The 24,599-nt window shown below is 37.9% G+C and overlaps 1 protein-coding gene across 9 annotated transcripts in view; it reads right to left on the reverse strand.

The window, feature by feature from the left end:
• SULF2 (sulfatase 2) overlaps nt 1–24,599 on the reverse strand; it is a 1,739,722-nt gene that overhangs the window by 198,368 nt on the left and 1,516,755 nt on the right. For all 9 annotated transcript variants that reach the window (XM_044089924.1, XM_044089923.1, XM_044089925.1 and 6 more), the window contains 2 exons: nt 13,676–13,811; nt 7,414–7,618 (listed from right to left, as the gene is read on the reverse strand). In XM_044089924.1, the coding sequence (XP_043945859.1) occupies nt 7,414–7,618; nt 13,676–13,811 (341 nt within the window). The remainder of the gene's footprint in view (nt 1–7,413; nt 7,619–13,675; nt 13,812–24,599) is intronic.

The following is a 24,599-nucleotide window of genomic DNA, read 5'->3' on the forward strand; positions in this document are numbered from 1 at the left end:
AGACAGGAGCTGTACATGTTATCCCACTGATCAGTGCAGCTATCATGTTACTCATAAGGGCAGAACAACGTGATCTGGTGCTCACAGACAGGAGCTGTACATGTTATCCCACTGACCAGTGCAGCTATCATGTTACTCATAAGGGCAGAACAACGTGATCTGGTGCTCACAGACAGGAGCTGTACATGTTATCCCACTGATCAGTGCAGCTATCATGTTACTCATAAGGGCAGAACAATGTGATCTGGTGCTCACAGACAGGAGCTGTACATGTTATCCCACTGATCAGTGCAGCTATCATGTTACTCATAAGGGCAGAACAACGTGATCTGGTGCTCACAGACAGGAGCTGTACATATTATCCCACTGATCAGTGCAGCTATCATGTTACTCATAAGGGCAGAACAATGTGATCTGGTGCTCACAGACAGGAGCTGTACATGTTATCCCACTGATCAGTGCAGCTATCATGTTACTCATAAGGGCAGAACAATGTGATCTGGTGCTCACAGACAGGAGCTGTACATGTTATCCCACTGATCAGTGCAGCTATCATGTTACTCATAAGGGCAGAACAACGTGATCTGGTGCTCACAGACAGGAGCTGTACATGTTATCCCACTGATCAGTGCAGCTATCATGTTACTCATAAGGGCAGAACAACGTGATCTGGTGCTCACAGACAGGAGCTGTACATGTTATCCTACTGATCAGTGCAGCTATCATGTTACTCATAAGGGCAGAACAATGTGATCTGGTGCTCACAGACAGGAGCTGTACATGTTATCCCACTGACCAGTGCAGCTATCATGTTACTCATAAGGATTGAACAATGTGATCTGGTGCTCACAGACAGGAGCTGTACATGTTATCCCACTGATCAGTGCAGCTATCATGTTACTCATAAGGGCAGAACAACGTGATCTGGTGCTCACAGACAGGAGCTGTACATGTTATCCCACTGATCAGTGCAGCTATCATGTTACTCATAAGGGCAGAACAATGTGATCTGGTGCTCACAGACAGGAGCTGTACATGTTATCCCACTGATCAGTGCAGCTATCATGTTACTCATAAGGGCAGAACAACGTGATCTGGTGCTCACAGACAGGAGCTGTATGATGGCACACCTAGTAGCTCAGATCTCATGATACTGAGCAGGCAGGAGCAATGTGAATGACTCAGAGACAGATCTATATATATGGTTCCCCAGCCTCTTTTGTAATGGGTGTTAATCCTAAACACTGCCCCTTCCCCAACCCTAACTCCATAACTTAACACTGCCACTATTCAGACAAATTTGAGGCTAGTGTCACAGGGGGTTTTCATTTTAATATTGGGAGAGGAAATAGTTTTCCTGTCTTGATATTTTTCATTTTCTTTTTTTTTTTTGGCTAATGTGTACGATCAAACTTATTTTGTCAGTACTTTACATTCAACATTAGGGTGGTTCGGTCATACACAATAGAATACACTCACACACACACACACACACACACACACACACACACACATATATATAAATAAATAAATAAATAAATAAATATATATATATATATATATATATATATATATATATATATATATATATATATACACATATGGATTCCCTTGAGATTATTGAATGGCCATAATGTCGAACCACATATGGCCGAGATGAAAACATAATTTCTTCACAACACTGAACTGTTTGCACGGAGATCGCCATATGGAAAAATTTCCATTCACTTCAATGTAAGGGTTATCTCGGAGTTGGTATATTTAAGTAGCAGGGGGTGTGGGGGTGCAGCAAAAAAAAGGTTTTTTTTTAAATTCCGGGTTCGATGTGAAGAAACGATGTTTTTCTCTCAGCCATATGCGTGTAGACGTTATGGCCGTTTGACTATTTTACGTTCAAATGGCTGATAGTATTTTCTTAATTCTTTTTTTTTTTCCTTCTTTCTGCAAAGTTAAAACCTGGCCTTAATTTTCTGAAGATACTTTACAAAAAATTTAGTTGAAGGTATAACGTAAAGAAATATTAATTCTGATACTTAATTCTAAGCTTCATTGACTCCTCCGCATCTACCAAACCCCTGCTAATTATATATACTAACTCCAAATAAGCAAGAAAGGGTAAATTATCAGGCCCTGCTCTACAGCGATCTCACATGCACAGCTGCTGGTAGACAGAGAGTTCACATCTAGATGTTAGGAGACCCAGACTCTGCAGTAAAGAATGACCTTTACATTCTGAAACCTTATCTTGGTGGTATGCCATAGGAAATGTTGCATGTGAAATGTAAATTAATGAAATCACTTCAAAAGTAACAAGATCTCAGATTCAGTGTTGATTCTCAGCTCGACTGTTTGCCGTCAGCAGCATATGTCTCTCGACTGCATGTTAAAGGGGCACCATAAGCAAAAAAAGAGAGATCATCTCTGGGTCTGTAAACCTGAAACTACCTCAGCCCTGGCTACATACTGATATCCTCTCTATGACAATCATGACTAGAGTAGTGACAAGATGCTGCTTGGCAGTGACAAACACCTGCCCACCCTAAATGATTTCAGCATAATGCCAGTAATGCGTGTACAAAGCTCACTCTGTTTAAATAGGTACTAGCCCTGGTACCCTCTCACACAGCCTCCTATAGCACATGCCAACACACATCAGCATATGCCTTATCCAAGTCCTCAAACAGCTGCAGACTAGATTAGTGGTCTCCAACAGCCACTTTAATAGCTTTTCAAAGCTAAAGATCTGGTTCACCATTGCCACTCTATGGGCAGAAATTGCACTGTTTCTCTTGAATCTGGTGTTCACTTCTCATCCAAAACATCCTATCCAACATTCTAACATGAGATTTTCAAAGGAATTTGAACAATTTGATTCCCCCATAGCTGCAAAGCACACTCTCTGGTTCCCTTTCATAAAGACAGTTACAATAACCACAGTTTACCAACCCAGAGGTACTGTCCCCACCAAAGAGGCATTTTATCCATGCTGTCCCAATCCTGTTCACTTCCTTCAGTCTCTGGATACATCTCATCCACAGATGCATCCTTGCTAATGTGGTAGCCTCTGACCACCAGAGTTATTTCAGTTACAGTAAGGGACTCAAACCCTCTAAAGATTTCAGGCACAGTTTCCTGATAGGAGGGCATATCCCCTGGGTTAAGGAACACATCAGAATGTCACAGCCATCTTCCAACAGTCTTCAGAGTACAGGACAGAAACTATCAACTCTTGTTTATTGTAGACTGAGTGAGGGTCCACTTCACTCTTCTGAGTTGCCAGACTGTTTATCAGAACCATTTTGTGGCCTCAAGACAGTCTTTCTCCAAAGGTCTATCCATACCTGTTCATCACACAGACTTTTGTTTTGACAACTGCCATTGTTGTGGCATTTTTGGCCTGCCATTAGTTTGATAAGGGAGTTCCTTCCTTCCTTCTTTCTATCTTATTTTCCTTAGTCTTTTCAAACAGTTGAGATTTTAGCCATTTTCTTTTCAGCTTATGCAACTTTTCAAGAAATCATTGGGTTGCCACCTATAGTACTGCTTTTTGTTAAATCTAGTCCAGTGATTATAATTTTCAGTACAGTGTAATTCTCCAAGACAAAAAACAAAATGAAAAGGTTCACAAGCCACTTTTCTCCACAAGCACACCTGTTGACAGTCTTAAGTGCGGATGACCCTGCTCTCCATTAATCAGCAAACATCAGTTCAACTATACCTTCAGATAAATAATACTTTATAACACTTTATGACTGGAGGCTATTCTAAAATGAATGAATAGGTGACTAAAGAACAAACCTTTTGTAAATGGAAAAACGTTAAGCAAGTGACAGTTTTAAAGTAATAAGAAGTGAAAGTGTATCAGGGTAACACTTCTATTATTTGAGACAAATGCAAATGGAGTCTGTGAGGGCAGCAGTGGTAGGCAGGAATTATTCTCAAGCAGGTGGACCTTTGACTGACAGAAATTGGCGACAAGATGCTTGATGTTGAGTAGTATTCCGTATGTTGTAATACTGCCATAAAAGTCATCCTCGAGGAAAGGCACAACGATTTCCTTTTTAGGTAGCATTCACAATTGCCTGGATAGAAGCATCAGTCCCTGGAGTGCTTAAGATAACACAAGAAATTTCACAAGAAGTTTGTAACATTTTATTTGGAAAAGCTCTGCAGCTTTCCCAGGAGGATATGACCTAAAATTGCCATGTTTTGTTTCAAAGTGGCACTTAATATTGGTGACTTTGCAAACTGCAATTACAATAGCATGGCTTCATGACAAGACTTCAATTATGCTCTGATCAACTGTCAAAACTACAATCACAATGGAATTAAATCCCTTGAATGTGAACAGTGCTCAGGCTAATGCCCCTGGGGGCCTTTTTAAGCCTATCCATGCTTCCCAAAAGTAAGAATCAAACTCTGTATCTTGTGTCTGTAACATTAACAGCTTAAGCGTTATGCCAATTCTACCATTACTTCCACTGCTTGTGTAATATCTTTGAGATTGTATCATCTTGGATAAAGGAGAAATGCATGAGAGACAGGAGCCTTGATCTTGTAGGGGGAAAAGCCAATGTTTCCACATTAATGATTGCTGACGAAGGAGTTGATCATTAGTTTTTTGAAAATAAGTCTGGCACCTCTGTAACTTAGAACATAAGACACTACAGTCTCACATTTCCATGTGGTGCATGTGAAACATTGCTCTGTAACATACTTTGAAGCAATAATAATATAATATAATATAGTATATTGTACAACAACCCCCCCATTAATATTCCAAAACGTGCACACTGATTGGTCAGCGTGCATGTTGTAAATCAGACTTATACTAATGGAAAAAGGTCTGGTCACCCGGACATTTTCCATTAGTATAAGTCTTTTTTTTTTTTTACGGCAACCGAGAACGCAAGATCTCCGTTGCTTTTTAGAAACTGTCTCGCTATGTTAAAGGAGTTTAACACAGCGAGACAGCTTTAAAAAAAGTAACGGAGATCTTCCTTTCTCCATTGCTTTTTTTAAAGCTGTCTCCCTATGTTAAATGGGTTTAACATAGCAAAACATCTTTAAAAAAAGCAACTGAGATTCTCCGTTGCTTTTTTTAAAGATGTCTCGCTATGTTAAACTACTTTAACATAGCGAGACACTTTGTAAAAAGCAACAGAGATCTTGCTTTCTCCGTTGCTTCCACCCACAGCTCTGATGTACTGCATAAACATACACATGCGCAGTACATAAGAACTGCCGCAGAATACAAGACAGCTGCGGAAAGGCAGAATGGAGGCATTATACAATGCCATTATTTAAGAAACGTAAGTATTTTTTTTTTAAATAATGTTATTGTATAATAGCAATAACCCACTTCTGGGTGTGGGTAATGCTGGATTTACCCATGGTTGTCTTTGTTTGGCCACTCAGGCTTCGCCCTCGTGACCAAACCGCACCAACCGTGGGTAAATCCAGAATTGCGCACACCCAGGTGTGGGTTATTGCTTAAATATAATATAATACAATATAATATAATATAATATTAGTATCATATAATACAATGTAACATAGTTTCGTTTCATAAGATGCAACAATCCTGTATGCAATTTGTAAATGATGTACTTTTTTGTCTATGGAGATGTTTTAAACCTGTTGCCAAGTTTATTTTGAATGCTACTGATGCATGCAACAGCACATGCCAGCATTTTAAAAAGGATATTGATCTTGTCTGCAGGGATTACTCATTGTGGAAGCAGTATTTTCATAATCACTGGCTTATTCTTTTATTATGGAGTACAGAAGCTTATCACATGAAACAGAACTGGAATCAGACTGCTTGGTACTTCATGACTGTGTTTCACTATCTGATATTTTTAATATTCATAGTATGAGTGGCTGCTGAAATTCTGAGGGCTGTAACTGTGACCAGAAATTAATAGAACTACAAGTGCAAATGAGGGGAAATATATTTAGTCCAAGGTTGTAGAATTCTAGAATATACTCCTTCTCTTAGATACAGCCAAAGCAAAGTATAAAAAGGTCACACAGACAAACCAGTGAATAAAAATTGCAAGAAAGACCCAGCCACTGCCTGTAGTACAGGCCCATGGGATATATATATATATATATATATATATATATATATATATATATATATACTAATGACCCTTTAAGGGCATACTAGTGTTTCAGCTACATGGCTTCCAAATGCCTATGATCTTTTAAGTCTTTATGGGTACATTTCTGCCAAGACAGAGGAGGGCATTTGAAATAAGGTTCCTGACTGGGTAATGTGGAGCAGGATTACGGTCTTCTTTAGAATAACCTGGGATAGAGAAGCAAGAAAGTCTGGGTTGGTAGTTAGTATGATGGTTAAGGTGATTTCCTCACAGACACAAAGTACAGGGTTTGATTCTCACATTTGAAAACAAAAGATTCAAGTGTTAAAATGGCCCACAGGACAGCTAACCTAATAGTTAGCTATGAAAGGGTGGGCCACTGCAAGATGCAGGTGAAACAATCAGGCAAACTAAACAAGATTTCAATTTTACATTTTCAAATTATGTATATAAGAACATGAGACACATGCAGCTAATGGGACTCGGGATAAGTTGGTGCAGTTTACATAGTCGGTGGTTTTAGCTGTGTGTAAGATCGTCTTTACTTCCCTTTAAGGGTATGTTGATCTATGGCCAGCATGTAAACACATCACATGGCAGGCAAGATTAGCTTTGGTAAAAACTTCTATTTTCTTAATTTTCCACTTGCTTTGTCCCACTGCCTGATTTAATTAGAGGTGAAAGCTGGGCTGTTGACAGCAGAAGCACTGATAGATACTCGGTGCTGGAAAGGTCAGTCTCCACAGCTAATGAGACTCTAAGCTGTTGCTGCCACTGCAAGTACTGATGTACTGCATAAACATACACATGCGCAGTACATAAGAACTGCCGCAGAATACCAGACAGCTGCGGAAGGGCAGCACGGAGGCATTATACAATGCCATTATTTAAGAAAAGTAAGTATTTTTTTTCTTAAATAATGTCATTGTATAATAGCAATAACCCACTTCTGGGTGTGGGTAATGCTGGATTTACCCATGGTTGTCTTTGTTTGGCCATGATACCAACACATCAAGGAACACTACACTTCCTTACTCTCTGTTTTAGTAACAACCATAACTAATACAACAGGAACCTTAATACTACACTTCCTTACTCTCTGCTTTAGTAACAACCATAACCAATACATTAATTACAATTTTTGCAATAAATATATAAATAAATGCATGTAAGTAATGAAACCCCACAAAAAATACTTACTGTGAATTATTACTGCACTATAGATGCTTACTGTTACAATGCACAGATTTTTGTTTCATCAAAATCTTTATTAATTTGTTAATGGTACAAAGGAAAAAGCACTTACTCTTTTTAGAATACAGCTTCTTTTTTCTACCGAAGTGATTAATTTTGTATTCGTTGTCCTCGCAGCTGCAATCATTACTGTTTTTACTGAAATATTTGGACTTGACACCAGTGAGGCCTTTTTTTCCACTAATCTCTAAGTTGGCCATTCCTTTGCATTTGTGAAGACGAAGCTTTCCTGTGGCATCTTCTACACACTGCCAGTACTGGTGAGAATAGAACAAATAGGTTAGCTGGACATACGTTCTCCTGCAAAAGCACCACTTTTCTAACTCAGCACCACAGAGTTTGTTAGCAGCATACACACAGTTACACCTTTCGACCTCTTAACACAAGAATTCTGAACAAAGCAACAATCAATAGAGGGACAAAGGCCCAAAATCAGGGACAGAGTTTAAATATCACTCATGAACTTAGAAAGTTGCTAGAATAGCAGGCTTTGCATTAGCATGTATTTTGAAGCATATGATATCTGAAACTCAGATATCTGCCATTATTAGTGACTTTAGTCCTTAATGGTCTACCAGAAAACCACACAAAAAACAAAAAAATGAGGCGGAAATCTGGACATTCTGTGAAATTCTGGACAGGTGAGAGGTTCAAATCAACATAAGGAAAATCCAATCCAACTTCCTTGCAAACTATAGGTCCCCCTCTATGACCCAGGAAATCCCTACCATGTATTTAAACTTATTAGAAACACTAACCATCCAACCCAATACCATATTCATGGCTGACTTTAATTACCCCACCATTAACTGGGAATCCTATACAACACCAAACATATGTGCACAGAGATTCCTGGATTTTGTAAACGCAAAACTCCCTGGACCAAATAGTCAATACACTGGCCAGGGGTGCAACCATACTGGATCTGGTCCTAACTAACATGGGAGACTGCTGCATACCCCCCCCCCCCCTACTGTAATGCCTTTCCTGGTAAGGTCAGACCACAAAATGGTCTCCTTTTAAGTAAAAATAAAACGTGGACCCCCAACTAAACCTGGAATATTCAGGAACTATTCTAAGGCTAACCTCTTGCTATTAAGTGAGAACGTGGCAAAATTACAAGCCCCCATAAACCCTGAGAAGACTTCTGCCTATGCAGAACTGTTCACAGAAACCCTGTACAAACATGCATAGAGGCAGCTGTACCCAGCAGGAAGAAGTACAGAGCTAACTCAAAAAGCAAGCCACCCTGGTGGAATCACAAAATCAATCGGTTGTATAACAGATGGAAGAAAATCATGGTAAAAATCAGCAAGACAAAAACATTCTCATCAAACTAAACAAACAACTCAGAGGACAAATAAAGTCTACCAAAGCCAAATTTTAGGTAAGTTTGGCCTCCCAGGGCAAGGACAACTACAAAGCATTCTTTAGCTATGTCCACAACCTCAAAGGCAATATACAATTGTCTGCAGAGCTCATTGTAAATGGAGCCACCTATACTGAGCCAGAAGATATATCAAACCTCCTGGCTGATAAATTTAGCTCCATCTTTACCCCTCTCTCCCCATCAACCTTCCCTCAAGAAATATCATCAAATATAACTCCCTCTGCTATCACTAGGGAACAGGTCCTTAATGCTCTCTCTAAGACCAAGAACACTGCTTCAATGGGCCCAGACAATATCACAGGATGCCTTCTAAATAGCATGAAACATGACCTATCAGGTCCTCTGGAATTACTATTTAAATGTAGGCTTCAAGCAGGCTTCATACCTCATGAATGGAGAAAGGCAACACTTATCCCTCTGCAGAAAAGTGGGCCATCTACAGACCCTGGAAAGTACAGACCCATAAGTCTCACTAGTCTTATATGTAAAGCCATGGAAAGAATTATCATGGAGATGACTGACAGAGATATAGTAAACCTCCAGACACTGGACCTAACCCAGTTTGGTTTAGTCAAGGGCAGATCATGCCTACTCAACCTGGTGGACTTCTTCGAGAAGGTCACCAAAGCAATGGATGACGGCAAAGTCATTCACACTGCCTACCTTGACCTGGCTAAGACATTTGACACAATACCCCACTTGGGTATTGTTGACAAACTCAAGAGGTTAGGTACAAGACCATATGTCACCCGGTGGATAGCCAACTGGCTCACAGGACCCAGGAAGCTAGAATTGGGGATTCCACCTCTACAAAGAGGCCAGTCACAAGTGGAGTCCCTCAGGGATCAGTTCTTGGAGCACTCCTTTTTGGCATTTACTTCTCAGAAGTCAAGGCCAATGTCAGTGGTCTCTGGCTGACTAAATTTGCAGATGATTGCAAATTAGGAGCTGTCATTGAATCTTACACTGACACAAATGTTCTCAAGGAGGGGCTGACACAAACAAACAACTGGTGTCAGAGCCATGGACTAAAACTAAATGCAAAGAAATGCATAATAGTATCCTTTGAGAAGTCATCCATCCCTGGTAACTATCATATTGACAAAACACCCCTTAGAGATGACCCAGTAGTCAGGGACTGAGGGGCACACATAGATAATAATCAATCCTTTGATCATCACATGTCTACAGTGGTGAGGAAATCATTCTGTATTGCGTAACTTATAAACAAAGGTATGGCATCTAAGTCCAAGGAAGTCATTGTTTCACTGTATTCGGCATTCATCAGACCTATCATTGAGTACAATGCCCCCTTTGGTATGTACCTAACCAGGCATATCCAACAACTGGAACGTCCACAGAGGTTCCTCACTAAAAGAATACAGGGTGTAAATAATATGTCCTATGCAGACTGCTTCAATGACTTATCCCTGTATTCTGTCTCCTACAGGCTTTTGAAGGGAGATCTATGCCTGGCATACAGGACATTGTCAGATGCCACTCTGATGGACCTCTTGCATATCCACAAAATAAACAGTACCAGAATTACCTGTTCTAAAGACTTAAACCTTGACTGTGATATAAATACGACCTGCTGGAGAGATAGGTATGTATCCCAGAGACTACCCCATCTATGGAACAGGCTCCCCATCCATGTTAAGCAGAGTTCCTCCCTAACCTAATTCAAGTGCAACTTGGAAAACTGGATGGGAAACTGGAAATTCATCCCTGGTTTGGCACCTATGTTTCTAATGGACAAAAGTAACCTGTAAATGGTTCATCTCCTAGGCCCATGCTTACACTTATTAAAGGTATCAGAACTTATCAGAGATTTGGGATCCATGGCTAGGCTTAAAAAGGCCCTTGTGGTTGTTAGCCTAGTAAACACCTATGACCCTATGCAAGCGACTCCTCTGACTAAGACATGCTTAAAGTAAAGCATATCCATAATTACTGAAAAATAAACTATGAAATCTGCATTTAACCTATAGCAAACTATATAAAAAGAGAGGCAACATAACTGATACACATCTTTTAGAATTTCATTATGTTTTAATTTGTAGGCAGTGCTACTCTTGCTGCTATAAGACTTAATTAGTATTTCTGCACTGAAGCCTCAAAGAAGACACAAATCTCTTTTAGCAATCACTGGGCTGCACTATAAAACAGTATTGATTTTTACCATTATTACACAATTCAGCACATTTCAAATTAATTAATTAAATTATTTATTTACCATTTGTTAAACTGGTTAACATACTGGTCCAAAGACTCTTTTCAGGCATGGCCTGGGCCACAGAGGCAAAAGCAACAAGGATTGTAATTAAACAATATGAGGTGTGCTACCATTGATTTAAGCATGAACAATTTCTTTTTTTTTATTGTGCAGCAGTCAAAACATTCCATATAGAATACATGTGACACAAATTTTGAGTTAAATGTTGACTTTCATTTCTTACACACAGAACTCTAATTTGTGTTAAAGAATGGTTATTTTTAGTGACCATAACTTTTCTTGTGACATTGGCCTCCTCAGTAACTGGTACTGACACTTAACGGGTTAAAACTATACATGGCCTGATAAATAAATTAGCTGATGTAAAAACTCATTTTCAAAGAAACCATGCATGAAAAATGCATTATTATTCCCTTTGGGAAAGCTGACATTCCTGCTAATTACTTTATAGACAGCATCCACCTACGTGTAGACCCAGTGGTGCATGACTCGGGTACTCAGGTTGATAGCAATCTGAACTTTGACCACCACGCATCCACAGTGGTAAGGAAATCCTTCTGTATGGCACATCTTATAAGTAAAGACATCACATCTAGATCCAAGGATGTTATAATTCCATTATAATTAGCCCTCATCAGACCAATAATTGAGTACAATGCTCCCTTTTGCATATACCTTACCAGACACCTGAAACAAGTCTTATGCGGAAAGCCTGAAATCCCTGTCACTATCTTCTGTCTCCTACAGGTTGCTAAGGGGTGACCTGTGCCTGACTTACAGGACAATCTCTGACCCGGCTTTGATGGAAATGCCACACATTCGTAAATCAAACTGCAGGAGGGTCACTTGCTCCAGGGATTTTAATTTAACCTCTGACATGAACAGGTCATGCTGGAGAGATAGATGCATCTCCCAGAGACTGCCACTTCTCTTGGACAAGCTTCCAATTCATGTAAAACAGAGCCCCCTCCCTTACCGTTTTCAAATGCAACCTAGATCAATGGATGGCTGAGTGCAAATTCACTCCTGGGATGGTGCTCATGTCCCTCCTGGACAGAGAAAGTCAATATTAACTACCATAGACCCTTAACCTCTGTGAATTTCACTCACCTAACAACTGGGGCAACTCAGGGATAAATATGGCTAAGTTTGTAAGGGCTCTAGGGCTATTAGCCTAGTAACCTCCTATGAACCTATGAATATATTTGCCCCTGTGGTGTAAGTGGAAGCAATTCTAAAAATAAGGACCAGCTTCTTTAAAACATAACAGAAATGCTTGCTCAAAAGATCACAACAGTCTGAAAATGAATAAAAACATATTTTATCCTGTCTTGAGCTTCTACAAAACATCACTTTACATGGTTTATACTACTGTATGCTTTCTTAGACCCTAAATGACCTGCTGAGAACTGGCATAATGATGTGATTTTGTTTTTCTGCTAAAGTTTCTTTCTTTCACAATGCATTATGTGTCCTCACAATATCATATTTTATTGGAACTCCCTCTTTTTAGGGTGGCCATGTTTTAACTTATGGTGGAGTGCTCTGAATTACACCTTCCTTTTGTATTATTTGAGTAGAGAGTTAATAAACAGGCTTTCTGGCAATTTCTTCTGACAACTACAAAGACTACAGCAGAGAAGCCAGAACGTCTCCCTCACTTATCTGCCAGCTAGAGGTATCATGTTTTTATCCTTGAACATGTTTACTGCTCACTCAGCTATAACTCACAGCTTCTTCTAACATGGATGGGAGAATAGCTTCTATATGTCTGATGTAGCAAATGTGTTTTATGGATCTAGTGAGAGAGGAAGAATACAAGGCTGGAAATAACTTTTTTGTCTGTCTGTGAATAACGTTTTTGTGTATTTCTGCCAGATCAGCAGTTTGAAGTGAGGCTGAACAGTTAGTGAAAGAACTCCCCAAAAATAATGTGATGTGGGCTGATGATGTTGAAGACCAAGACAGAAATGGATGTAATCCTAAAGTATAATTTCATCCAAATCTAACATTGTGGACTGAGTACTAAAGAATGCTATATTAAGGGAAAAAATAAGCCGTGTGGTGCAGCGGTAGCGTTGTCACCTCACAGCAAGAGGTTCTCTGGTTCGATTCTCGGCTGGGGTGCCTTCTGTGTGGAGTCTGCATGTCCTCCCTGCATTCGTGTGGGTTTCCTCCGGGTGCTCCGGTTTCCTCCCACATTACAAAGACATGCATCTGGAGCCTTTCCCCCCGGGCCTCCGCTGAAAATTGGCTTCGTTCCAAGTCGGACTTTCCCGGTTAACAAATGTTAAATAAATAAATAAAATAAAAATAAAATATTCACATGTGGCAATGTAGTGGAAGCCATTTTATATAAAGGAAAATGCATTGTAGAATTAAGAACATTTGTATTAAGCATGACGTTCTTTAAACTTTCTTTCTCTTTACTTCTGTGAATAATCAAAGTAATAACCTCTTCATCTTAATATGACAAAGTTTAATCAAACGTCAGGTTAGCAAACAGAAAACAGGTATTGTGCAGTAAGGGCAGTAAGCCAGCAATTACTTTGAAGTGCTTCATACAAATTTAAGTTGTTGTAAACTAATGGAATAAAAATGCAATCATAATTACAAAGGTCAGCCTTCCTGTAGCAAAGCATGGAACAAAACCACTTTTAGGATAATGCTTTCATATTACAGACTTACCTGTCCTGTTTGCTCACATGGTGTCTGAAACTCTGCACGTTGACACAGGTCTTTCACACGCTGATATTTGGGGAGAAAGTTTTCCTCTTGGGCTTTGTCTTCCTTTGTACCACCATCTCTCTTATGTAACAGTTTGCTGTGGAAAACAGAAAATTTAGTTATGCAATAACCATTAGAACAGGAGTAGATTAGTTCAGAAATACTGAAGTTAATTTGTAGAATCAGGGAAAGAGGAGTCATGCGGAGAGATTCAGTTTGGGTCATATTCTGCCCTGCAGGCATCCCAAGGATCTCCTATGGTCCACTTGTAACAGAAATGGCAGAAGCATCTGGTATAGCCCTACATGAGAAACACAAGGCTTATATAACTCATGCTCCAAGGATGGCCACTAAGTGTTTGCACCTTTGGTTAGGAGTGCCGCTTCTATACCACAGTCAGACTGACACCTGACACCCATGTTTCAGGGGGTTGGGGACACACTTCCACATGTGCAGGCAGCACCAGCCTGGATTAAAGGTTTTGGGAATTCCCAAAACTACTGGGTTAACTTTCACAAGTAAGGATATGAATATCAAGGTCTTAGTGACATAACCAAGGGATTGGGAGGGTCCCTTTGTTATTTCTGGGTCTAGTCAAAAGACACAATTGGACCCTGTCTTAGCTATACCTAACATACTGCCCTGAAGAAAATGGAAGAAATGTTAAAATATCTGTGAAGTAGAAAAAGCTGAGATACTTGCAGCAGCTACATGATCAGGAAATGCTTTCTACCTGACTTATGCTAAGGAAGCACCCCCCCCCCTTTATTAAAATGACTTCTCTATAACTACATTTGGAGGGGGAGTCTTTAGAGTGTGACCCAAAAGCTGCAAAGACTTGGTGGGTGCATGTCCTTCTGCCACCTGGAGAAAGTTCTCTGATGTATGTCTCACTGGTTCAGAAAGCTAGGATGGTAGAAGCAATGACAGTGGGATACCTCTGCAATGACAGTGGGATACCTTTGCCATGACAGTGGGATACCTTTGCCAAGAACTTATTTCCTCTTCCTTGGAGTATCCTTTCATAGAGAGATTGACAGAATAAGTGAACACAGTCTTGATCTGTCTTTCTAACCCCAGAGACACTCTCTTCATATTTTATAGTCCAATACATTTCTCAGGCTACAGCAGTCAGGCAGTAAGGACTTCATCTCATATTAGTGGCTGCAGAGTTAGGTCGACAGATTATAAATGTTAGATAAAATTTCAGCAGTGGTGCAGCACTTAACGTTGTCACCTCACAGCAAGAGATTCTCAGCTCGGGTGCCTTCTGTGCAGAGTCTGCATGTCTTCCCTGCATTCGTGTGGGTTTCCATTGGGTGCACCGGTTTCCTCCCACATTCCAAAGACATGCATCTGGAGCATTTCTTCCCAGGCCTGCACTGAAAATAGGCTCTGTCCTAGTCGGACTTTCCAGGTCAACAACTATTACATAAATAAATATGTTTAATCTTTTGATGTTTATTCACTTATGTTTAACTGTGAATTCAGTACAGCTGTTGTCTTAAAAAACACTGTGCACATTGTTACATGATGTCAGCACTATCTATGCACATCAGACTTCTGAGACTTGAAATGAGCCAGGCAGCAAGTAAGTAGTATAGCAATCATTTGATCAACTGCTTCTGAAAATGACAATTACAGTAGGAGTGCATGTATTTAAATGTGATGTTCTGTTATTATAATTGTGTTACCTGATATTTGTCAACATAGCAACACGCACCAGTTAATGAAACATTGACATAACACTGGTGTATTAGTTATTCTTCTCCTGCACAAACACTCATACATACACACTCAAAAGTACCCAAGTCCCACTCTACTGTTGCCACTAATACACTTCTGGCAAAAATTGTCGTTTTTATGTTTTTCATTCCTAGACTGAGATATGATTTCATCATATCTGAGTGACACTATGCTGTTTCCACTGCAAACACCAATGTGAGTCTAACATTAAAATGAAACAACCCCCCCCCCCTAAAAAATAATAATGATAATGATTTGGATTGGTAATGTGTAGAGGCAGATAATCAGACTCACACTTAAGACCATGTGGGTTACTATTTTATAAAAAGTTACAAATAACATTCCCTGCCCCTGTAATATAAATGAAATATTACTCATATTGCTGGTTTATACGTATTATTAAATATCCTGGGGGTTAATCTCATGACCTACTTCCTTCAGAGAAATGACCTCCCTCAGAATATGCACATCTAAGCAGTTTGTATTCCTTTTAACTTGCACTTCAGATTTGTTGAAATGCTTACTAAGCACTGTACACAATGTTTGTTTGTTTCTTTCGGCTTTTCCCGGTTAGGGGTCACCACAGCGGAACTCCGGTCCGCTAATGATTGGCAGTAGATTTTGATGTGCTGCTTGCCGGGCCTAACGCACAACCTTCAATGAAGGAACGCCCATTATACCATGACCCCCCCATTAATATTCCAAAACGTGCACGCTGATTGGCCAGCGTGCACGTTGTAAATTGACTTATACTAATGGAAAAAGGTCCGGTCGCCCGGACTTTTTCCATTAGTATAAGTCTCTTTTAAACACTGTCTCGCTATGTTAAAAGAGTTTAACATAGCGACACAGGTTTAAAAAAGCAACGGAGATCTCCGTTGCTTTTTTAAAGCTGTCTCGCTATGTTAAACTCCTTTAACATAGCGACACAGTGTGTAAAAAGCAACGGAGATCTTGCTTTCTCCATTGCTTTTTTTTAAACCTGTCTCGCTATGTTAAATGGGTTTAACATAGCGAGACAGCTTTAAAATAAGCAACGGAGATCTCCGTTGCTTATTTTAAAGCTGTCTCGCTATGTTAAACCCATTTAACATAGCGAAACAGTAAAAAGCAATGGAGATCTTGCTTTCTCCGTTGCTTTTGGCCACAGCTCTGATGTACTGCGTAGGCATGTGCAGTACATCAGAACTGCCGCGGATACCAGACAGCTGCGGAAGGGCAGCAAAGAGGCATTATACAATGCCATTATTTAAGAAAAGTAATTATTTATTTTCTTAAATAATGTCATAGTATAATAGCAGGTGTGGGTTATTGCTGTATTCACACATGTCGCCACACAGAAGACGCTCTAACTGAGAATCGAATGGGCAACGTCTGTGAGGCGACAACGCTACCGCAGCACCACCACCTCAGTCAAGCACTGTACACAAAGTAATGAGCAAAATAAAGGAAAACAATACATGTCAGAATTACAAATAAAATTAAATTTAAGGTAATTAAAAGAATTAAAAAAAAAATGTATACTGCAGTTAAAAAATGTCTGTGGATAATTGGAGAATGATGTTACAAGTCGAAATGGAAAAAGACCAATCTGAAACACGGCATGTGACTGCTATATATCTAAAGTAATTTACATAACTCATAAGCATAATAAGTAAAGAAGTTACTAATATTTAAAAAATTATGTGTAAATGTTGAAGAAAGTATGCAACATTTGATTACTGGGGAAAATACCAAAAAAATCAATGCCCAACTATTGAAAGAGTTTTTACCAGGCATACAACAGCCACTGGGAGGAAAATAAAAGGGTGGTCACAAAGACGCAAAGTATAGTACAGAACATGCTTATCATCAGCATTACATCCCACCACACTGAAGAAACAGCTATCATCTTATTTGTTGTGAAATTGAAGTACAGGTACTACATCAAAGCCATATAACTCAGCCAGTGAGAGGTCCGTAATACATCCTTTCAAACTTTTTTCTAAGATGTTTTTCAGAAAATGTGATGGTAATTTCCACAAGCTGTTATAGTACAGGAAGATGTCAGATGAGTCAGGCAACCTACACATGCTGACAAACGATAGATGGGTTTGCATTACCTCCATGTTGAACACTGCAGCTGGCATTCATGTAGACAGACTCCCCTAATTATAATGTCTTTCTTCATTACTTTATAAAAAGGTTTCCAAAAAGTTAAGGCCTTGCAAAAGTATGATTTATGTTTCAAGGAAGAGTGGGCCAATCAAGCTACTCAATTCCATTTTAAGCTCAGACAGGGTAATCCACGGCTAAAGTGTAATGTGTACACTAAGCAGCTTATAAATCAATCAATCCATTAATCAAATTGCAAACATCTTGTCAAGTGCTAAACTAATAAGCAGCCTTTCTGCTCCAACAAATATTGCAGTTGAAATGGCAAGCAGGCTGTGCACACACAGACATTGTCTGGCAGAAGGGATACAGGTAGATGCTGGCAGGAAACCTGAGCACACACAGACAGTGTCTGGCATCTGGGAAACAGGCAGATGCTGACAGGAAGCCTGGGCACGCACACACTGCCAGACAGCCAACATACAGGTAGATGATTGCAGGCAGTCTGGGGACACAAATACACTGTCAGGCAGCAGGTATACAGGTAGATGCTGGCAGACAGCCAGGGCACATGCAAACAGTGTGTGTGTGTGTGTGTGTGTGTGTGTGTGTGTGTGTGTGTGTGTGTGAAGATAGGAGCCTGGGCATGGGGAGATGACAGCAGCCTAGATCTGGGTAGATACCAGATCAATGAATCAGCAGGATCCCCAAGGTATGGATGACAGGGAGCGAGTGGCTAGTGACTTCCTCTCTTTTCCCATAGGTGAATCGGAGATAGGATAAAGCTAGGGCACATGTTCATCTGTACAATGCAAAAGGCATACATAGATGGATTAAGAAGCATGCATAATATATGCACACCAACTGTGACATCACAACAGATGCAGATACAAAGAAAATGCATAAAAGGTGTATGGCCACTGTGACATCGCAGCACATGCAGCTACCAGGGGGGATTAGTAGAAAAGGGTGGACCAAGCAAGCATGCTACCACCATTACCATCAGCTAAGCACACCTGTAAAATGTTAAACCATCAGCCCCCTTTTTCTCATTTTTGCCTAATGACGGATCTTGTTTTGATAATGCAGCCAATGTCAGGTAAGGTAGCTGGGAAGAAAGAAAACCTCTGGAAGGCCAGAAAACCTGTTGTAGGCAGACAGTAAACATATAGCACCTGGATGGTGCTTATATAATAAATGTGAGACAGAGATATATTTAATAGAAACATTTGTCTTGTGTGTCCTCATTTTTAATTTCTCCAAATCTTTTGGGTTTCTAAAACAATGACAGGAATAGACCCAATTCCTAAGTCAAAGTTCAATTAAAGTTCATAAAATTAGTATTGTTTCAGTTTTTGATGTCAGCAAAGAGTGCTCTCCGCAGCACTGGCAATTTGCCCAGTAATTACTCCTTCTGCAATTCGTATGGGGTTACATGTATTAGTATTATGGAAGCACTATCAGAGAGTCAGAAGTTCACAAACAGAAGACACAAGAATTCATCACAGAACGCCAGATTTAATAAACGAAGCTTTCGGGTTCTCTATCTTTCATCAGCACATACAATCATTTAATTAATACATTTATATAGAAGTATAATTAGTATCACATGATCCATACCAGCCACTAAAAAATCACATTTATAAAAAAATATTATTATAATATCAAATGTGTAAACAATTACAAAATTTATACTTTAACTACAGAGTTTACATATAAAAATGCATATAAAAAGTTACATATAAAAAATATACATAGAGAACTACTAGTAACTTTCTTTTTGTTATAAATTGTCTTGCTGTCGTTTAACCAATATAGGCTTTATACTAGTGGCACTATTGAGACCAGGACTAGCATCAGCCTACAGTCTAATTATCCATTGTAATTCCCTAATTTCTAGTATATTATTTAAATCACCACCTCTTACTCCCAAATCAACTGTGTCCATGCATCTAAACTTAAATCTGTGTGTTATATTTTCCATAATATGCTTATATAAAGCATTTGTTTTAACTTTCCTATTAATTTCTGATTTGTGTTCAATAACACGATCCTTAAGTCTTCTTGTTGTTTTTCCCACATAAAATTTTTCACAGCAAACACAGGTAGCAAGATATACTAATTTAGATGTATTACAGGTGGCCATACATTTAAAAACATAGCTAACATTAGTTACTGGATGTCTAAAACATTAATTTGCTTCTAGAATGTCATCACAGCAACTACAATTATAACATTTAAAAGTACCCAGCTTAGTTTGTGTTAAACACACTTGTTTACTAAAATCCTTATAACACAAAACACTTTTTAACGATTGCTGATTCCTATATGCAAAGCTAGGTTTTGGTCCTAATATTTTCTCTAATTCAGGCATGGCCATTAAAATTGGCCAATTTTTTTCTATAATCTTACAAATTTGATAGCTATACCCATTATATGTGGTTATATATCTAATTTTATCATCTTTTGTCTTTGTTTGTGTCACTGGCTCAACTGATGTCCCTAATGTTACAGAATTAAATATTGGTTTATATTCCTGATTTCTACCCTTATTTACTTCCTTAATAAATCTTTCAATCATAATTTCTGAGTATCCACTATTTATAAATTCATCCTTCATTTCTTTTATTTCATTTATATACAAATCATATTCCGTTGTCAACCTACTTACTCTAATTAATTGTGACTTGATTATGCCACCAAAAATATGTACTGGGTGCATACTAGTTCTCTTAAGGTACCTCGTTACCTGTACATCTTTTTTATGTATCATAGTTTCTATTCTTTCATCTTTTTTATATATCTTCACATCCAAATATATTATGCTATGCATTGAATAATTCATCTTAAATTTAAAAAATTGTGTGGTATTATTCAAGTAAGATAAATAAGTATGTAATTCATCCTCCGTTCCCTCCCAGATAAAAAAAACAATCATCGACAAACCTGGTGTAACATTTTACATATTTGTTAAAAATACTCAAATCATTTAATATATAATTCTTTTCCCAATAATAAAGAACTATATTGGCAAAAGTATTTGCCACTGATGTTCCCATAGCTACACCAGTTAATTGTCTATCTGGGACCCCATCAAAGATAAACACATTTTTTGTTAACACTAAATCAAGTAGCGAACAAAGATTTTCAATTTCACTAGGCTGTACAACAGAATACATTAATAAGAGCATCCTCACAGCTTCTACACCATATTCTATAGGTATGACTGTAAACAATGACTCTACGTCTAGTGTTACAAACATATAATTTTCTGTAGCATTTGCATACCAATTATTCAATTTATATAAAAAATGTGTAGTATCCTTTATAACAGTGGTACAGTGAGGTAACAATTTAGATAACTCTTTTTGTAAATATTTAGAGATGGGTTCTGTTACCCATCCCTTTCCTGAGACTATAGGTCTCAATAGTGGATTAAATAATGACTTGTGTATCTTGGGTATCCCATAAATCTGCGGTATTCTGGGACATGGAACAGAGAAATAATTAAATAATTCTAAAGATATTTGATCATTTAATTGCATTTCATATATTTGTATGTTCACTTGCATTATCTGATTTTTCACTTCCAAGAATGTTATTTTTTCAAATGTTGTGACATCAGAAAGAAAACTATTAAACACATCCATATAGTGTCCCCGGTCCATTATCACGGTGGCTCCACCCTTATCGGCCTGTTTAATTATTATGTCATTATTATTTTTTAAGGAAGTTAAGACTTGATACTCATGGTATGTTAAATTGTATTTTCTTTCACATTTCCTAACGCACGTTGCCCTCAACTCTATTTCCACTATATTTACAAATGCTGTTATAACAGGTGATAGTTGTGGAACAAACACACTCAATTTCTTATAACAATTACTGTTGGCAACAGAATTAGAGAATAATAATTTCAACATTAAATTTCTAGTGAACAGTTTTAAATCTATTATCATATTTACCACACTGTCCATAGTAAAGGGAACAAATTTTAAACCTTTACTCAATAAACTGTAGATATCTTCAGAAAAATATCTTTCTGTTAAATTCACAGTACCTTTAATAATAGTTGGCACCACATCAATCACCTGCGAGGTGTTTTGTTCATTTTCTTCGGGCTGTCGTTCTTCCTTTTCGCCCCCTGTATCTGTTGTTGCGCTGTTTTCAGCATTGGGCTTCTTTCCGTCCGAGTTCTGTATGGTATTACCTTTTCCGGTTGATTCAGACGGAAAGGTAAAAAAGCCGAAATAGCAGTTTGTTTTCTCTTTTGTAAATCCATTTGGTGTGGTGCTACATTCGTAGCATTAGAAGTACTTGCATTCTTGTTTCCTACATTAAAACCAGTTACCGTAACTTCCTCTGTCACATGTGTTTCGTCAGGATGTTGGGATATAGTGTGTACTCCTTGTTGCAGTTCAGCCTGTTGATTGGTCAATTGCTCCGTCGGTGTAGATGGCAAATCAAAAGTATCGAGCTGGTCTAATGACTGGATTCCAGTTTTTTTATTTTCAGTTTCCCACTGCGATTTGTTAATTGTATTAAGCCGTTTGTATTCGGTTCTCGGCCATGAAAAAATATGGCCGTTTTTATAATCTTCTATATCCCTTTGCAGCTTACGTTTTTTTTGTATCTCAAGTCTATTGTCAAGTATACGTATTTTTTCTAAAAATGTTTGGTAACTTTCATTTGAACTGTCACCTTTTAAGATATCAAGAATTTTCATTTCTAGTGTAACTATTTCTTCAAGCAGGGAATGTTCGACACTTTCAAAAAATTCATTCATTAAGCGCATATAACTAGCGCTTAGCTCCAAATTAAGTTGCTGCCATTTGGTTAATAGTTCCTCATATGTATTACCGTAAGACGGCATCTTTAGCACCCGTAAGCATCGGGGTGCTATGCCTAGATCCAGGTATGCCGTAAAACTGAATCCCTGCCATTGCAGCTGCTTGTATGTGGTAACTTTCTTCTCAAGTACATTTAACAACTTATGTAATTCATTTGATTCATTACCCACAGTCAAATTAGAAGGTTTTACTGGTTGATTACGAAACTGCAGTAATGGGTTACTTGATTTAGTTAGCAGCCGCTTTATAACTGAAGTCATACTTCTAGTAGAATATATCCAAGGTTTCAATCTTCCGCAAAAGGCAGTAAAGACAGTAAAAGCAGTAAAAGCAACAGGGCTGGTATAATCACCTCCTAATAACGTCCACTGCGATGTTGGTTCGTAGTTTTATGGAAGCACTATCAGAGAGTCAGAAGTTCACAAACAGAAGACACAAGAATTCATCACAGAACACCAGATTTAATAAACGAAGCTTTCGGGTTCTCTACCCTTCATTAGCACATACAATCATTTAATTAATACATTTATATAGAGGTATAATTAGTATCACATGATCCATACCAGCCACTAAAAAATCACATTTATAAAAAAATATTATTATAATATCAAATGTGTAAACAATTAAAAATTTATACTTTAACTACAGAGTTTACATATAAAAATTCATATAGAAAGTTACATATAAAAAATATACATAGAGAACTACTAGTAACTTTCTTTTTGTTATAAATTGTCTTGCTGTCGTTTAACCAATATAGGCTTTATACTAGTGGCACTATTGAGACCAGGACTAGCATCAGCCTGCAGTCTAATTATCCATTGTAATTCCCTAATTTCTAGTATATTATTTAAATCACCACCTCTTACTCCCAAATCAACTGTGTCTATGCATCTAAACTTAAATCTGTGTGTTATATTTTCCATAATATGCTTATATAAAGCATTTGTTTTAACTTTCCTATTAATTTCTGATTTGTGTTCAATAACACGATCCTTAAGTCTTCTTGTTGTTTTTCCCACATAAAATTTTTCACAGCAAACACAGGTAGCAAGATATACTAATTTAGATGTATTACAGGTGGCCATACATTTAAAAACATAGCTAACATTAGTTACTGGATGTCTAAAACATTCATTTGCTTCTAGAATGTCATCACAGCAACTACAATTATAACATTTAAAAGTGCCCAGCTTAGTTTGTGTTAAACACACTTGTTTACTAAAATCCTTATAACACAAAACACTTTTTAACGATTGCTGATTCCTATATGCAAAGCTAGGTTTTGGTCCTAATATTTTCTCTAATTCAGGCATGGCCATTAAAATTGGCCAATTTTTTTCTATAATCTTACAAATTTGATAGCTATACCCATTATATGTGGTTATATATCTAATTTTATCATCTTTTGTCTTTGTTTGTGTCACTGGCTCAACTGATGTCCCTAATGTTACAGAATTAAATATTGGTTTATATTCCTGATTTCTACCCTTATTTACTTCCTTAATAAATCTTTCAATCATAATTTCTGAGTATCCACTATTTATAAATTCATCCTTCATTTCTTTTATTTCATTTATATACAAATCATATTCCGTTGTCAACCTACTTACTCTAATTAATTGTGACTTGATTATGCCACCAAAAATATGTACTGGGTGCATACTAGTTCTCTTAAGGTACCTCGTTACCTGTACATCTTTTTTATGTATCATAGTTTCTATTCTTTCATCTTTTTTATATATCTTCACATCCAAATATATTATGCTATGCATTGAATAATTCATCTTAAATTTAAAAATTGTGTGGTATTATTCAAGTAAGATAAATAAGTATGTAATTCATCCTCCGTTCCCTCCCAGATAAAAAAACAATCATCGACAAACCTGGTGTAACATTTTACATATTTGTTAAAAATACTCAAATCATTTAATATATAATTCTTTTCCCAATAATAAAGAACTATATTGGCAAAAGTATTTGCCACTGATGTTCCCATAGCTACACCAGTTAATTGTCTATATGGGACCCCATCAAAGATAAACACATTTTTTGTTAACACTAAATCAAGTAGCGAACAAAGATTTTCAATTTCACTAGGCTGTACAACAGAATACATTAATAAGAGCATCCTCACAGCTTCTACACCATATTCTATAGGTATGGCTGTAAACAATGACTCTACGTCTAGTGTT

The sequence above is a fragment of the Protopterus annectens genome, chromosome 12.part0 (genome assembly GCF_019279795.1).
Source record: "Protopterus annectens isolate FY-2018-M chromosome 12.part0, PAN1.0, whole genome shotgun sequence".
Lineage (NCBI taxonomy): Eukaryota > Metazoa > Chordata > Ceratodontiformes > Protopteridae > Protopterus > Protopterus annectens.